The 16,227-nt window shown below is 46.4% G+C and overlaps 4 protein-coding genes and 1 long non-coding RNA gene across 13 annotated transcripts in view; 2 read left to right on the forward strand and 3 right to left on the reverse strand.

Annotated features, from left to right (window-relative positions):
- LOC149267813 (uncharacterized) overlaps positions 1-1,392 on the reverse strand; it is a 32,939-nt gene extending 31,547 nt beyond the window's left edge. For all 3 annotated transcript variants that reach the window (XR_016271268.1, XR_016271266.1, XR_016271267.1), the window contains exon 1: positions 1,203-1,392. This is a non-coding gene — a long non-coding RNA (uncharacterized LOC149267813). The remainder of the gene's footprint in view (positions 1-1,202) is intronic.
- On the forward strand, positions 446-3,811 carry LOC108619592 (putative methylmalonate-semialdehyde/malonate-semialdehyde dehydrogenase [acylating], mitochondrial). The gene is made up of 2 exons (XM_018016263.2): positions 446-644; positions 2,102-3,811. Exons 1-2 carry the CDS (start codon positions 615-617, stop codon positions 3,632-3,634), a joined length of 1,563 nt encoding a protein of 520 aa, XP_017871752.1. The 5' UTR covers positions 446-614; the 3' UTR covers positions 3,635-3,811.
- A 312-nt stretch (positions 3,812-4,123) lies between these two features.
- On the reverse strand, positions 4,124-7,016 carry LOC108619590 (ATP-binding cassette sub-family B member 10, mitochondrial). The gene is made up of 6 exons (XM_018016258.2): positions 6,429-7,016; positions 6,153-6,359; positions 5,873-6,075; positions 5,524-5,805; positions 4,718-5,461; positions 4,124-4,664 (listed from the first exon to the last, which is right to left on the reverse strand). Exons 1-6 carry the CDS (start codon positions 6,823-6,825, stop codon positions 4,398-4,400), a joined length of 2,100 nt encoding a protein of 699 aa, XP_017871747.1. The 5' UTR covers positions 6,826-7,016; the 3' UTR covers positions 4,124-4,397.
- A 255-nt stretch (positions 7,017-7,271) lies between these two features.
- Positions 7,272-12,906, forward strand: LOC108619589 (uncharacterized). Its single transcript, XM_018016256.2, has 6 exons — positions 7,272-7,400; positions 7,454-9,928; positions 9,990-10,657; positions 11,528-11,881; positions 11,951-12,511; positions 12,571-12,906. The coding sequence occupies exons 1-6, from the start codon at positions 7,385-7,387 to the stop codon at positions 12,730-12,732; spliced, it is 4,236 nt and encodes a 1,411-aa protein (XP_017871745.1). The 5' UTR covers positions 7,272-7,384; the 3' UTR covers positions 12,733-12,906.
- Positions 12,907-13,383: 477 nt separating this feature from the next.
- LOC108619593 (uncharacterized) lies at positions 13,384-16,071 on the reverse strand. Of its 7 annotated transcripts, none has more exons than XM_089475590.1 (4): positions 14,642-14,945; positions 14,158-14,374; positions 13,709-14,081; positions 13,384-13,651 (listed from the first exon to the last, which is right to left on the reverse strand). In XM_089475590.1, the coding sequence occupies exons 2-4, from the start codon at positions 14,288-14,290 to the stop codon at positions 13,588-13,590; spliced, it is 570 nt and encodes a 189-aa protein (XP_089331716.1). In that variant the 5' UTR covers positions 14,291-14,374; positions 14,642-14,945; the 3' UTR covers positions 13,384-13,587. The 7 variants fall into 7 exon arrangements, with proteins under 7 accessions (XP_089331716.1, XP_089331715.1, XP_089331714.1 ...); XM_089475589.1 differs by having other exon boundaries at positions 14,158-14,389; XM_089475588.1 differs by having other exon boundaries at positions 14,158-14,432.
- Between the last annotated feature and the right edge of the window lie 156 nt (positions 16,072-16,227).

Here is a 16,227-nt window from a genome sequence, read left to right on the forward strand (position 1 = left end):
AAGTATTGCACGTGCGAGCAATCATAAAGAAATACATATATGTATGAATATTTTACTCGCAATGATTAATTTGTATATTTACATGTACATATGTGTGTATGTAAGTATGTGCTGCTTAAGCGCCTGTGCGTGTGTCTCAAACGTCGCAAAAAAGAAAAAAGAAAAACGCAAAACAAACACACAAACACACACACATGCATAGACTATCGAGCCCCCAACGAACTAGAATAAAAACAATAACAACAGCTCGTTCAAGTTCTTGGCTACACACGCACGCACACACCCACACACGCATATACACATACAGAAGTGTGTATGTGTGCTCGTCTAATAAAGTGGTTCGACCAACCGACCGTTCGCCGGCTTCGTCCGCTGCCGTCGCGTCGCGTCGTATATCAACAATCACACCACACACGCGCGCGCTGGGGCCCCAACTTGGCACAGCCTCAGCTTTTGGTTTTGGTTTTGCTTTTGCTTTCAGTTCAGTTATAGTGAGACCATTGGTTGGGCCAGCCGCAGTAGCAACCGCAGCAGCAGCAGCAACACACGCGTTTCCAGCCGGAGCTTCCATTATCCAGAATCCCTGACCTAACATTTCCATCACCTGTGGCAAGATGTCCTTTGTGCGTCTAATTGGTGCTGAGGTAAGAAATTCTATTTGCATGTGCTACCAACGGCTATCGATAACAATTGCGCAGTGTTAGGAAGCATAAGACGGGAGGGGGCCTTGGACACTTGCAAGTGCACTGAAAAGTGGGCGTGTATGTGTGTGTGTTTGTGCAGTGCCTTGCATTTGCATGCAAATTAAAGCACGAGTGCTTGCCTGTGTATGTGTGTGTGCTCATAAATTTGTCCACATTAAACGGTAAAACGTGAAAAAAAAGAACAGACTATTTGATAGCGCAAACACATGTTACGTAATTTTAGTTTGCTGCGATTCAGATAATGCGACGATCACAATAACGCCAGAACGGACACTAACACACACACATATAAACTATTTTTCTGCATGTATGCATGAGGGTAATACAATTGTATTTTAATTAGACGTTAAGCCATATAAATAAATGCCTATCAAACGGGCGGCATCTGCCACTGATAAGCAAAGGCGTGGCATTTATCCCTTAAGTATATATGGATGTGTGTGTGTCTGTCCGCGCATATGTATGTATTATCATGTTGCCAGGCAAAGCCATGCTCACCTGTTGAATTTAAAGTATTGCAGTAAAACACTTGCAAGATATGCACATATATACATACATACATATGTATAGTATACAGTGAAGCCTGGCCCAAGTTGTCCAACGAGCGCAGGCGCGTTTGCCTTTTACGCAACTTTACTGTTTTGATGCAACTGTGGAAAATTTCTCAATGGAACTTTTATTCTTATGGAAAAAGGGATGCCACTTGGCAAAAAAATATATTGTACCTAAATTTACAACGAAAAGTACCAATTTATTGTTATTGATATTTATAATTTACAATTTGGTATAAGATGTCCTTGAAATGATTTGGGAACATAGAAAGTTGACATAATTAAATTATTATGTCATCCAAAATTAATTTGGAAAAAACCCAAAGTCAATTTGCTTTCTCCATAGGGCAAAAGTTCCTTGTGGCCAGGCCAATTTGCATATTCATTCAATTACAATGAGAATTATTTAGGCAAATTTTTATATAATGCAGAGAACAATTACGAATTTATTTGTAGAAAGAATTAACTATGAGATAAATTTTAAGTACAGTCGTTACGCATGTGGGAGACGTGGCACGTAGCACCCAGCAATTAAAAAAAAATTTTTTTATATAAGTTTATAAGATTTTTTCTAAACAAGAGCATATATAATATGCCAAAAATACTAAGGGTTGTCAATCCTTGATGTCCTTCGAAAATGTGGTCGATATGTAACGTTTAATTTTACCGTTAAGACATGTTACGTTGACACTCTTGTTGCACATGTGGACAGCTCTTATGCAGGAAGTGTACCATTGAGGTACTTTTCTATTTAGTAGATGTGGCAACCTTTAGCCAAGAGATTCAAATATCACTTTAATCGACTTTTCGATATTATTAAAATGTTAAATCAAATTACTTTTGCAGGCACGTTTGATCGCCAGGCGTAGCTACTCGTCGTCTGCTCCCACAACCAAGCTGTTCATCGATGGCAAGTTTGTGGAGTCAAAGACCAACGATTGGATCGATGTGAAAGATCCGGCCACCGACAAGGTGGTGACCCGTGTGCCCAAGGCAACGCCTGAGGAAATGAAGACCGCTCTGGAATCCAACAAGCGCGCCTTCAAGTCATGGAGCAACACCTCTGTGGTGTCACGTCAGCAGGTCATGTTCAAGCTGCAGGCCTTGATCAAGGCCAATATGGGTGAGCTGGCAAAGAACATCACTAAGGAGCAGGGCAAGACTCTGGTCGATGCTGAGGGTGATGTGCTCCGCGGTCTTCAGGTTGTCGAGCACTGTTGCAGCATTCCCTCGCTGCAGATGGGTGAGACGGTGGCAAATGTTGCCCGCGACATGGACACCTATTCGCTGGTCATGCCACTCGGTGTCACCGCCGGCATTGCCCCATTCAATTTCCCAGCTATGATCCCATTGTGGATGTTCCCCGTGGCCATTACCACTGGCAACACCATGTTGCTGAAGCCCTCCGAGCGTGTGCCCGGTGCCACCATGTTGCTGATGGAACTGCTCAACGAAGCCGGTTGCCCACCCGGTGTGGTCAACGTCATCCACGGCCAGCACGACGCAGTCAACTTCATTTGCGACGCACCCGAGATTAAGGCCGTCTCCTTTGTGGGCTCCGACACGGCCGGCAAGTACATCTACGAGCGCGCCGGCAGGAATGGCAAGCGTGTTCAGAGCAACATGGGCGCCAAGAACCACGGTGTTGTGTTGAGCGATGCTAACAAGGAGAACACCCTCAACCAGCTGGCTGGCGCCGCCTTTGGCGCTGCCGGACAGCGCTGCATGGCCCTGTCGACGGCCGTGTTTGTGGGCGAAGCTCAGAAGTGGATCCCCGACCTGGTTGAGCGCGCAAAGAAGCTGAAGGTTAACGCTGGCCATGTGCCCGGCACCGATGTGGGACCCGTCATCAGTGACGCTTCTCGCAAGCGCATCAACGATCTGATCGAATCGGGCGTGAAGGAGGGCGCCAAGCTGATCCTCGACGGCAGGAAGATCACAGTGCCCGGCTATGAGAATGGCTACTTTGTGGGCCCCACCATTTTGACCGATGTCAAGCCAAACATGAAGTGCTACACCGAGGAGATCTTTGGCCCCGTCCTGGTTATCCTCAATGCCGACACCCTGGACGAAGCCATCTCAATTGTGAACGCCAATCCGTATGGCAATGGCACCGCCGTCTTCACCACCAACGGTGCTGCTGCACGCAAGTTCGTCAACGAGATCGATGCCGGCCAGGTGGGCGTCAATGTGCCCATCCCCGTGCCCTTGCCCATGTTCTCCTTCACTGGCACACGCGGCTCCTTCCGCGGCGATCATCACTTCTATGGTAAGCAGGGCATTAAGTTCTACACACAGACCAAGACCGTTACCCAGCTGTGGCGCGAGACAGATGTCAACCACACCCAGGCGGCCGTGGCCATGCCCACCATGAAGTAGACACCCACACACATACAAAAACCACACAGACACCCACACACATGCACTCGTGTGGCGTGAGCTGTGGAAAGGAATTGCTGCATTTATTTTCTGTGCCTGTTAATTAGAGTTAAGCTAAATGTAAAATTGTAAAAACAACATTTGTAAAAACTAAATAAAATGTTTAAAACAAAAATAGCCACAAATTCTTTTGATCGGATATGCAATTATGGTGGCAACGCCCAGTTCCTTTTATTTACAATCGAATGATCGAACGAGGTGGCAGCTCTTATTCAAGGTGGAATACAATTCAAATATCAACGTATTTCTTGCTTTGTAACAAAATATACTTTCCATTTGTTTGCCAAACATAAATATAAACTTTAGTTTTTTTTATCAACTTAAAATAGATTATGACGTAATCCTCTGTTAGCTGATTTAAGTTCAAAATAGCTGGCAACGCTTCCTCATACCGCGTAATTAAGCCATTCAAAATGCTTACAGCCCACATTTAACTCATTGTACAAATTGTCCATTTATTTATTTACTTAATATAAATTAACATTAACATTTTGAATTTGCTTGTTAAAACATTCGTCTAGTGTTATTATCCATAGTTTAAACCAAGTCTACCTTTAATAACACCTATCAATAGAACTGATTAATATAGTTTCCCATGTAAAAATAATAACAATGCTTTGTAAATTTGTCTTGTCTAAGATATATACAACTTGTTGTGTATATATGTCTATGAACACTTGGTGCAGCTTACACGCTGCAATAACTACTTGCCACCAAACGCTTGCTTGGATACCAGCTCCCTGAAAACGCCATTTGCCCTGCCCATCAGCTCGTTAAAGGTGCCCTGCTCCACAATGCGCCCTTCGTCAATGACTGCTATTTTGTGCGCTTGATGTATTGTGCTTAGTCGATGGGCTATGGTAATCACAGTGCGGCCACGGATGAGCTTTTCCAGCGCCGTCTGCACTAGCTGCTCCGAAACGGCATCCAGTGCACTTGTTGCCTCATCCAGGATGAGTAAGGTGGGATTCTGTAACAAAGAACATGATTAGCATATAAATATGTAGAATTATCTAGATCTACCTTAATCAGCGCTCTGGCAATGGCCACACGTTGCTTTTGTCCGCCACTTAAAAGGATTCCCCTTTGACCCACAATGGTTTCAAGTCCATTGGGCAGCTGGCTGACAAATTCGGAGACATTTGAGTCGTTGACTACTTGTTGGAGTAGCTGCTCATCGGGCTCCTTGCCCGGTTGCAGTCCGTACAGAATGTTCGAGCGTATGGAGCCAGAGAAGAGCACCGGCTCCTGGCTAACAGCGCTCACATGCTGGCGCAACCAATGTGGATTCAATTTTCGCAAGTCCATGCCATCTAAGTAGACGGCACCCTGCTGCGGATCATACAGACGCAACAGGAGCATTGCCAACGTTGATTTACCCGACCCAGATCGCCCCACCAGGGCGGTCGTCTGGTTTGGCTCTAGTTTGAGCGAGAAGTTCGATAGCACTGCGCACTCTTTGCGCGCCGGATAGGCAAAGGTAATATTCTTAAAATCAACCTCGCCAATGATCTTGGCTCTTGGGATAATACCCTTGTCAATGGGCATGGCAAACTTTCTGTCCATGATCTCCCAAATGCGCTGCGAGGCGCCAATTCCCTTGTTCAGCTGGCTGTAGAAGTTGGACAGGCCGTTCATGGCGATAGCTGTGTAGCCGGCATACAGCATGAACGAGGTCATGGCGCCAATGGTGAGTTCCTCGTTGAGCACCAGAGTGCCGCCATAGTAGAGCACCGATATGATGACCGCGTTGCCCGAGAAGCCGGTCTGAATATATGGGCGAAAATTGTGATTTAAATTCATTTGGAGTTGCCTCTCAGCTAGCTCACCAGGCCAAAGAATATGGATCTAGCCTTAGTCTCCTTGTAGCCAATTTCAATGGCTTCGTCCAGCTTCTTATCGTACTCCACGCACTCGTTGTGCTCGCGGCCAAAGATCTTGACAGTGCGCACGTTGCCAAACCGCTCCTCGGCATGCTTCATCACCTCCGCGAATTTGTCCATCTCGGTTTTGGTTATGCGGCGCACATAGCGTCCATAGATGATGGCAATCCCAGCCAGAGCGGGCACAACCAATGCGCTGACAAGCGCCAGCTTGGCCGACGTATAGACCTACAGAGTGGGAGATAGTAGACGGATTATACCAGAGTTAAGAGATTGATGAACGCAGGGGACGCACCATCATGACGGTGCCTACACCGATCATGGCCAGCGAGCGAAGCCCATCGGATATGTTCTGACTGAGCGAGGTGCCCACAAAGTATGTGTCGTTGCTCAAGCGGTTGATAAGCTCGCCGGAGCCGCGCGTATCGAACCAGGATACCTCCTGCATGAGCACCGATCGATACAGATTGGAGCGCAGTCTGCGCACAATACGCAATGCTGTGCCAAGTAAAGCGGAGAAAGTTTGAATAGAGTGTGACACAGAGAGAGAAAGTCAAATTGTGCTGCGGGCTCACTTGCGGTGCCAAACAAATAGACGCGCGAGAAGTTGGCCAGGCCACCAATGATGAAGACGACGAGCAGCATCTTGGAGTAGTCTCGTAAACTGGTTACGGCCGATTCATCCATGCCATCCTTGTTGAACACTATGTCAATGACCTTGCCCAGGAAGTAGGGTACGCTCATGGTGATGGCCGAGGAGATGACCAAACAAGCAAGCCCCACTGCAACGAAAGAAGCCTAATCGTATGAGCCAGACTCATTGGCATAGATCGATTGGTGGCGGTCCATACTTAGTAGCACCCACTTTTCTTCCTTCATCATATTCATGAAACGCGAGGATTCGCATTTGGCGGTCTTAAGGAAGGTGTCCACCTTCGGCACGGCCAGCTTGACTTCTTTGCTGCTCATGCATCGTCGTACGTTGAGCAGACGTGCCGTCCATCTGGATGCGCGAGCGCCTGCACCAACACAGGCACCTGTCGATAAGGGGGAGGAGGGGGAGCCAAGCAGCTGTCGCCCAGCTGGCGGTCGAATATTATAAGGATGATGGTGATGATGATGCTGTCGTCTCAGTAGATAGTTATGAATGCTAGACGAATTAAGTGGAAATCTAGGGACGGCGGAAGGTATTTGGGTAATTCGTAAGGTTGAGCACATGTGCTTCACCCTTGTGCAATTCAGCAACATTGCGATTTTATTCAATATTTTACTATTTTATAGAACAGGCATTCATGCAGTAAGCTATGACTTTAATGTTACACCACCATTCATTTATATGCTATCATATTATGTATAAAAATATAATGAAAAACTAGTAAATTTTGACCCCTACACAAATGGTCCGCAAACACAACTAAAACAGCTGATGCAATGCATAATAACAGTTGAAAGATAACGCATAGCTATCGATGATGTCGATGGAAGTTTGTGACGTCAGCTCACACTAAGTGGGAAACTATTTGTTTTCAGAAACAAGCTCAAGCTAAATGTTTTCAAACAGATTTATTTCTTATATATTTTTCATTACAATAACACAATATATATGTGATATATATATATAATTAATTATTTCTATATTAAATAAAGAATGAACACAACATATGCACGAATTGCTTTATTTGCATTACCTTCTTAATTATATTTTGTAAACAGTTATCCAACACTTTTGCACAGCGCTAATCGATAACAGCCACCAAGTGCTACACGTGCACAAAATGCTATCGTTATCGGAATTTGTATTTGCAACATGGAGATAGGCGAAGGTAAGCTGCACGTTTTGAATAAAAACTGATAATGATTAAATAAATCATTGCAGAGCTACGAATATGGCTCGACGATAAGAGCAAAACGTATACAGCGCGCCTGGAATTCGCTATTAAAGTGTGGCAATCACTGGATTTTGTGTACATAAACAAACATGAAGTGGTTTGCAAATGGATCGCGGATACACTCGTCGAAGAGGAGGAAATGCCCGTGGAACAGCTGCAGCAACTGTTCTGCCTGCGTGCTCAGCCAGGTTTAGTGACCGTTGCTACAAAATCGGCGCTTATTGAAGCAGTGCTGAAACGCATCGATAAAGCACCTCCTGCCCAGGCCAAGGGGCATCCACAGTTGCTGAAATGCCTGCTCAATTTCGAGCTGGTGCAGGATGCACTCCGTGCCGACTATGATCTGGTCATGCGAAGCTATGGCATACTCTTTAGCTGCTACGAACGACAGTTGCTGATTGACAATGAAGATGAGCCAAAGCCACGGCATGCGGACTTTATATTGCCTGTGTTACAGCAGCTCCGTGACTATGTGCAGCGTGCCCAGAACAACGATCGTCTGCTGAAGGCCTATGTGAATGGGGCACTGCATCCGCTATGCCAGCTCTTGCTGGAGCTGCGAAAGCACGGATTCTGCTGCTTCGAGCAGCTGGCCGCTTTGGAGGTGCACCTGACGCAGCATCTGCGTATACGTGCTGCAATAAAGTTGATGGACGAGCAGCCGTTGCATGTCCAACTGCTAACATTGGAGTGTGCCCTGGTGAATCATCGCTACGACACGGACAAGCTATACAAGGTGCTAGATCACATCTTCAAATTTAAAGCGCCACAAAAGGCGGACAGTGGTGAAAGCCGTAAGGCTCAACCCAAGGCCACGCCCAAGGATAACTTCATAGCTTTAGTGCTGACCACTCATGCACTGGAGGCACTGCGTCGCCACAACATCCAGCTGAACTTTCCCGACAAGCTGAAGAAAACGGGCATCGCCTACATGGCCAATGCACTTTGTGATTTCGTACGCATCAACCGGGAGCGGCATCTAGGCAGAGTGCTGCAGATGCTCTGTGCAGCGCTGCGGCTCAATCCGATGCTGGTGGAGCCGCATATCTATCAGTTGACTATTTGGATGATGTGCGCCGTCAAACGTAACGAAGTGGAGCTGCAGCTGTACTCCGAATATCTCGTCCTGCTGTTGGACATGTGCCGACGCCTGAGTCGCACCGAGCGCTTCATTATGATCCTGCTGAAGTCACTGCGCGAATGGCTGCACAACTATGAGCTGCCCAACTTTGAGACTGGCAAACGCATTCGCCAGGAGCCGAAGCCGGAGCCGGATCAGGAGCCGCTAACCGAGCAGGAAGAAGAGCAACTAATGAATGCCTATGTGCAACTCTTGCTTAAATCGAATTCCACTTCCAGTTGCCAATCAAATGCAATTAGCTACAGCACAGATGCCCTGGTCCAGACCTGGCCAGGCTCAACGGCTGGCGCCGCCTTCATCCGGCTGGTCAGCCAGCTGATGTCCAAGCCCTCGATCGTCATCTGGAAGAGTCTGCTGCACAGCTTTGCCGAGCTGCTGGAGCCCGACTCGATGGCCGTCCTGCCCTGCAATCTGAACTTTGCCATCGAGCTTCAGGCGACGCTGCTCTCGCAATATTTCCTCGGCACCCGGCTGGCAGAGCACTTACAGCAGCATCATGTGGAGCTGGAGCAACAGCGCAAGCACACGATGCAGGTGCTGCAGCGGTTCGGACAGTACCTGCTCTCGCTGGAGCACAACCGGCGCACCATGAATGTCTTCCTGGAGTGTGTGGAGCGGGCGAATAACTTCGATCTGCTCCTGGCCTACTACTGGCCGGATGGCTTGGAGCAGCCGCAGTCGACTCCGGCTTTGCCGCAACTGCAGCGCTTTCTCTCCAGCGACGAGTGGGAGCTGATCCATCAGCGCGTGCATAACTTTGGCAAATCTCTGTGCCGCCAGCGCTTGCAGCGACTCGAACTGCAGCTCACACTGTCCGGCTGGCTGCTCCTGCCCGATCAGCGGCTGGCGCCTTGTCCGGATGCGCTAGTGGAGCTGCTGCCACAACAGCTCTTTGGCCACTTGACGCGTGCCCAGAAGGAAATGCGATTGAAGCAGCAGCAGCAGCAGAAGCAACATTTACCCAATCTTCTGGAGGATGCCGAGTGCGTGGAGCTGTTGACCATGCAGCTACTGCAGCAGTTCGTGGATAGCTTGAAGCTGGCCAAGATCAAGGGCTGCCTACTGGCCAAACAGATGCCACAGGCTACAGATGAAACAGCCCTGGGCGTAACGCTGCGCGATAGCTGTGAGAGCACAAAGCAACCAGCGCTGCCCGCTGAATCCACACAGGAGCTAATTGATGCACTGCAGCAGCTGCCACTGGCCCAGCTGCAAAGCAGCCTCAAGCTGCGCCTCTGGCTGCTCCTCTTGACGCTCTACCAAGACGTGCGACGCGCCCAACTACTGCAGCTGTCCAACCAGCTGCTCGAACAGCTCATAGGTGACTCTCCCAGATAATCCCGCTTCATATATCCTGACATGCTAACTCTATGTTTTTCTAGATCTTTTGCACTTCGGTCAACCTTTGCCGCTGTGCAGCCATTTGCCGCAGCTGGCGCAGCTCCTGCAGCTGGTGCCGCTCAACATGGATGCGGATGACGCTGCGGATGGGAATGGGACTGAGGCTGAGGCCACTGCCAATGCCACTGCCTGGCGCTTCTATGAGATGTTCTTTGCTCGCTGCATACGTCGCCTGACGCCCGGCAGCGATCTCTTTTTGGCCAGCAGCGCCGCGCTCTTCCGCGAGCAGCTGCCAGAGCTGTCAGCCTCGCATTGCCGCCTCCTGCTGCTCGCCATCGAGACCCTGGCCAGTGGCACAGGCATGCAGGCGCGACGCATGCAGCGTCACCTGCAGCCGCTGCTCGAGATCTATGGCCAGTTGGTCAGTCACAAGTTTCGCTCGCAGAAAAAGTCGCCCGCCGTCTACAAGGAGTTCGTGCAGCAGACACTCAGTGGCTATGCCATTTACCTGAGCAGCTGCATCAATCGTGCGGCCAAGCAGCAGAAGGAGAACGTCGACGAGGACAAGCAGCAGAAGGAGAGCATCGACGAGGCCAAGCAGCAGAAGGAGAACGTCAAGAAGACCAAGCAGGAGCCAAAGCAGGCGATTGCTGTGCCAGTCATCGACGAGAACTTTAGGCGCATTTGCAAGATCTACATAGGACATTCGGTAAGCTGCAAGAGATGGATAACTTGATGGATAACTCAGATGCTTCAGGCTCTATGTGGAAGTCTGTTTAGAATTGTTAGAGGATGGTGCATAACTGGCTGTTGCTCCTTTGAGAATACCTAAACAGGGTGTTTGGGGTTTGTTTAAGAGCATGTAGTAGAAAGAAGACGTCGTAGAACCCATAAATTGTATATGTACATATATTGTTGATCGACTTGGGCATATCTCTTAGCCTTTTAAAAAATATAGAGGGCTTAAAAATTTAATATATGCATGTACATTCATGTATTCCAAATGCAATTCTATTTAATCTCTGTCTTTTTTTGTGATATCCCTGCATTTATTTTCATCGATAATAATCGATTATTTGAGTATTTGAATGCTACCAATTCTAGAGAGTTACTGTGTAAGTTTCTGTGGGGCATACGCTGAATTAAGGTTTTAGAGATTTTGGACATATCACCCACATCCCACCATAAAAAATTAAAATGTTATTTAGGAGTAGAGGAATATACGCTAGTAAATAAGTATATCTACATATATATTTTTTCCGATGGCTAAAATCTAGGTTAGAAGTGGTGCTATTTTATTTCTCACAGCTCTATCTGTTATAACTATGCTCTGAGCATTCAGAAAGTCCAATTTGAAACTCAAGCACTTAAACATTTACCGTTAATTGGCATTAGTTAGGTTAGGTTCGCATATGCCCAATGGGATATCATATTCCACATGTAAATGAATCCGAATTATGGCCAAGACTTGAGAGAGAGAGAGAGAGAGAGAGAGAGAGAGAGAGAGAGAGAGAGAGAGAGAGAGTCAGCTACAAGAAAGTACTTAATCTTAACTTTCATTCTTCATCCTTTGCTTTAGCTGAATTACCGCAATGCCCATGCCATACGCTTGCTGAATGTGGCCTTGACGCACCGGCAGCTGCTGCATTTGGACCAGGACGAGATTGAGTTTGTGCTGGACAGCTATTGGCGGCAACTGAATAAGGATATTGCCGCCAGCTCAGCGCTGGACATGGCCAGCATCGAGCCCGCTATTAAGCTCATCATTGGCTACAAGACGAACGAGGATTTTCTGCTGCTGCTGCGAGGACTCGGCCAGCAGCTGGACGAGATGCAGCGACCAGAGACACCGGCACAGCATACGAGCCTGCAAAACGTGCTCGTCCTTATGACGCTCTTTGCCAAGTGCTCGCTGAGCAGCATCAAGGGAGCGGTAAGAAAATGCTTTCCTCTTGGCTAGATCTTGGTTAATCTGCCCCTGTCTTTCGCTCCCACCGTGTAGATGCTCAATGAGCAGTTTAAGCTGATCAACGGCAATGTTTCCCTGCGTCTGCCAGCGCCCAGTGATGCCGCCTATTGCAACCATGTGCTGCGTCTGCTGGAGGCACAGAGCGCCTTGGCCAACAATCGCACTGTGCCGCTGAATGGCGAAACTCTGGACTCGATATTGGCCAGCATGCTGGACCTGAATATCAAACGTTTCATTCTAGCCGGCGGCAGCTGGCTGGACTTTCGGCGGCTGCACGCAACGCTGTCGGAGAACTGTTTGCTCCTGCTACGCCAGCATGCCGCACTGATGGCGGATCGGGCCGCACAGCTGAGCGCCATCTGCCAGGATCTGGTGCAGTCGATTGTATGCTATCGCAGTGAACGCCAGCAGGCGCAAAGCCTGACGGAGGACGAACTGGAGGGGCTGGCCGAGCTGGGGCTGAAGCTGTCGACGCTCATGGCGGGCATTTCAGCCGGGCTGGCCTTGGCCATGAAGCGTGTGGCACCGTTTCTGCTCATTTTCACCATCAAGCAAATGATTGACACCGAAAGACCCACAACGCTCTTCGAGAAGGTAGGCGGAAGACAGTTTGTTCCGAATTCGATTTAATCTCTTCCTCTATTCCTGAACAGATCAAATTACAAGTGGATCGATTCTGTCACGAGCTAATCTCCATCTGTGACCATCGCTCGGGTCACTTTATACTGCGCTCCAGCAGCGAGGCGGGCGCACGCATGTATCAGAGCCTCGTCAAGGAGCATGACAAATACCACAAGTTCCGTGGCAAGGTTTAAGCTGGAGAGTGGTCCCACAGAGAGTTGATGCAAGGAGAGATTAGCATTTACCGGCTTAAACAAAGAGACAAGAGATATGTGTATTATATTTCTATTTTCTTTCTCGTTTTATTCTTTTTTTTTTATTTGCTTAAATGAATAAATGTGATTAACATCAAATCATCTAAAATTTGATCAACTTAATTTTATTGCATTAATGCGTGGATTAAAGCTTATTTTCCTCTCTCTCTCTCTCGCTCTCCAACTTCATAAATTGTGTTCACAACTTGGGAACTCAGCTTGATACATTCCACGAGAGAGAGAGAGAGAGAGAGATAGAGAGAAAGACGTTAGCAAATAAAATTTGCAATTGATTTTATTGATGTATGGATGCATTGACAGTCAGCATCATATATATCAATAATTTTCATTAACATTAATATCAGTTCTTTTTGCTTGTGCTTTTGCTTTTTGGTAGTTTTATTTGAACTTAAGCTAAGAAATTCTATTTCGATGAGCGTTCAAGTATAAGCGTATGTGTGTGCACGCGCGTATGTGTACGTGCCAGTTTAGTGAGTGAGTGTATGCGTGTTGGTGTGCGTGTATTTAGCTAGAACCTTGCCAGAATATATTTTTTATCTATTTTTGATTTGGACTTTTGTTTTCTTCTAGTTTGTTTTGTTTTTTTTTTTTTTTTTCAAGGTACCTGCTCAGTTCTTGTTCTCATAATAGACGTTGGTTACTTATTTTGATTTGTACTTCTTTTTCATTTATAATGCTATAAAGTATACATTCAGTTTTCTGTTTGATTGCACCTGCCTGCAAGTGTGTGCGACTGTGTGCTCGTTTGTGTGTATTGGTAAGCGCACACTTCGCTTAGGCCACGAACATTTGACAGACTTCGCACAGTGGATGCTCGGCTTCTTCCGGACGATTGCCGCTGCATAATAAAATGGATTATGGGAGAGAAGAAGATGAAAAATAAAGGGACACTTACAACAGAGTGACACAAGTGCGGCATATAAACTGGCTGCATTCGACGCACGAATAACCGCATTCCTCGCACAAGTCAAATGTACAATTGACGCAAGTGCCGCGGATTAGGGTCGGGCGACGGCAGCATGTGGATAGTCGTCGCTCCAGACTCGGATTGACAGTATCCGGATTCATGTCACGCAGTATTATGTTGCCATCGCCAATCAGCTGGTATTGCTCGCACAAATTTTCCGCACTAACGGGAATCGGTGCCGGCGCTGTAGTCTCTTCCTTTGGCTCATCTTTCTTCGCATCGATGTTAGCGGCTCCCTTGAAAAGCATTTTCGTAGTTTTTTCTGCAAAACGAATGTATGTGAGTGCCTGTTGATATGTATCTGTTGATGTGTGCCCATGTTCGTTCATGTAAATGACTGTGCGTTTGCTTTTTATGTGGAAATTTGGTGTATTTACCATGAACAGCCTTCATTTTTTCAGGATCGCACGAGTCGTTAATTTTCTCATTCACCCAGACTTTGGTTTGAGTTACATTATTGTTGCTCTCATCGTCCTCAGAGCGCACACGTTTCAATGGTTTGCCTTCCATTTTATAGTTTTTTTTTTTTTTTTGTTCTTGAAATTTCGCTTTTTATCGTTCCGTTTAGCCTGCTGCTTCTTTCCGCCACTGCTGCTGCAACTCGAAAGACTATTTATTGGTGATTGGTAGGCCGGCAGCTGTGAGGCCAGTGCTGCATTATGCACTCGACCAGATGAAAAACAAAATAAGTGTTGGCTAACGCGCAAGCGTGCATGCCTGCCTATCGACGTGTATGCGTGCGCGCGCTTTCTGCCGTTTTGATTAATTTTTGAAAAAGTGTTCATTCACTTTGGTTAGCGCAAGCGCACGCACACCCACACAATCTAATTAATTCGATTAGAAATGATTGATTATACATACGTATACATATATCGCTGAAATGATATATATATTTCTACATATGTATGTATGTATACACACACACTTGATTACATCCACCGTAAAGCAGGAGTGGCACCAGTTTGAATACAAAATAATTTTGCTATAGTTTTTATTTGTTTTATTCGTGTAGGTAACTCAAAATTTACAAATCGAAATAAACGTGAAATGAAATCGAAATGACTGAAGGCTAAGCTATATATATACTATATTCATACATGTATGTATATATCATATGTTGGTCCCAACAATTCTGAGCTAGCCTACTTTGATTTGTGTTAATTTTCCTCCATGTGTTAACGTTATTTTCATCTTTTTTTTTTTGTTTTTGTTTTCTATTTTGCCTCTTTTAAGTGCTTGTGGGTTCCCTCTTTTAGCTTGTTGCCATGGCGGCCGCCTTTCAAAAATTTGCTAACATTCTCTTCGGTGTTGGGTTTCTTGAGGAATTCATTGGTTCCCCCGACCATGGTCGCTGACTTGTGTTTGTTGTTCTTCTTCTTGATGAATATATCAGATTTGGATGGGTTTGGTGTTGCCCCATCCCCGGAAGGATTGTTACTCTCCCTTTTGGCAGCCAAACGTTGCTCGGCAGCCTCTTCGCGTTTCTTGCGTACGATGGCAAGACGAGCGAGATCGGCACTGGCTTCGCTGGCCGTTTTTTGATTCGAATTGGAGCGCGGCTTCTCGCGAGCACGCTCACGTCGACGCTTCTCTAGCAATGTATCATCAGTGGTCTTGCCCTTGTCATCTCCATTAAGTAGAGCCAGTTTTTGAGACTTCTTAATGGGGCGATTCGGGTTCGATATCTCAATCAACCCCTCAACAGCTCCGCCCAGCTTGCGACCCTTGGTGGTGCCATTTCTGCCTTTGCCACTGGCGCTACTCTTACTACTATTATTACTATTCCCATTAACACGGCCAGCCAGATTTCCAATCTCGGAGCCTTTATCGCTGTTGTTCCCTCCCTCGCGGACGGAATCAAGGCTGCTACTGCTTGTGTTTAACTTCTTGAGCTGCGATGACATTATGCATACCTCCAGCTCACGTTCGCGCTGAAGCTCCTCGACTGGAGTAAATTGACGGCTGCGGCCTTTATGATTTGGATATTTTCCGCGTGGCATCTTTTTAGTAATTGATTAAATTCGTTTACTTTTCGCGTTTCTTTGTTGCTCGTCTAAAAACGTAATAATAGAAAAAAGAAAAATAAAAGAAATTTATTACTATTGAATTATTCGCAAAATTTGAGTTTTTTGGAAATTACAATTTGATCGACTCGTTACAAGGCGAAATCAATTACAAGTGAAACGAATGGAATAAATCAAGTCTAGCCCAGACTAGATGAAGTTTATTCCAGAGCCATTTTAGAATTTGGAAGAACTTTGAAACGTATTTATTATTATTTAAATTCGATAATATAATGACGATTATCGATAGACATCAGAATTGGGCTTTAACAGCAACAGCTGTTATGCTAGCAATTTAATAACGGTAGGTCAAGCAAGCAGTTTTTTTTTTTTTTTTTTTTTTTGCAAACATTTTAAGAAAATATCCCGTTGAATAGATAGCCA

Source organism: Drosophila arizonae, chromosome X (assembly GCF_054131065.1).
Source record: "Drosophila arizonae isolate 15081-1271.41 chromosome X, UAZ_ARI_1.0, whole genome shotgun sequence".
NCBI lineage: Eukaryota > Metazoa > Arthropoda > Insecta > Diptera > Drosophilidae > Drosophila > Drosophila arizonae.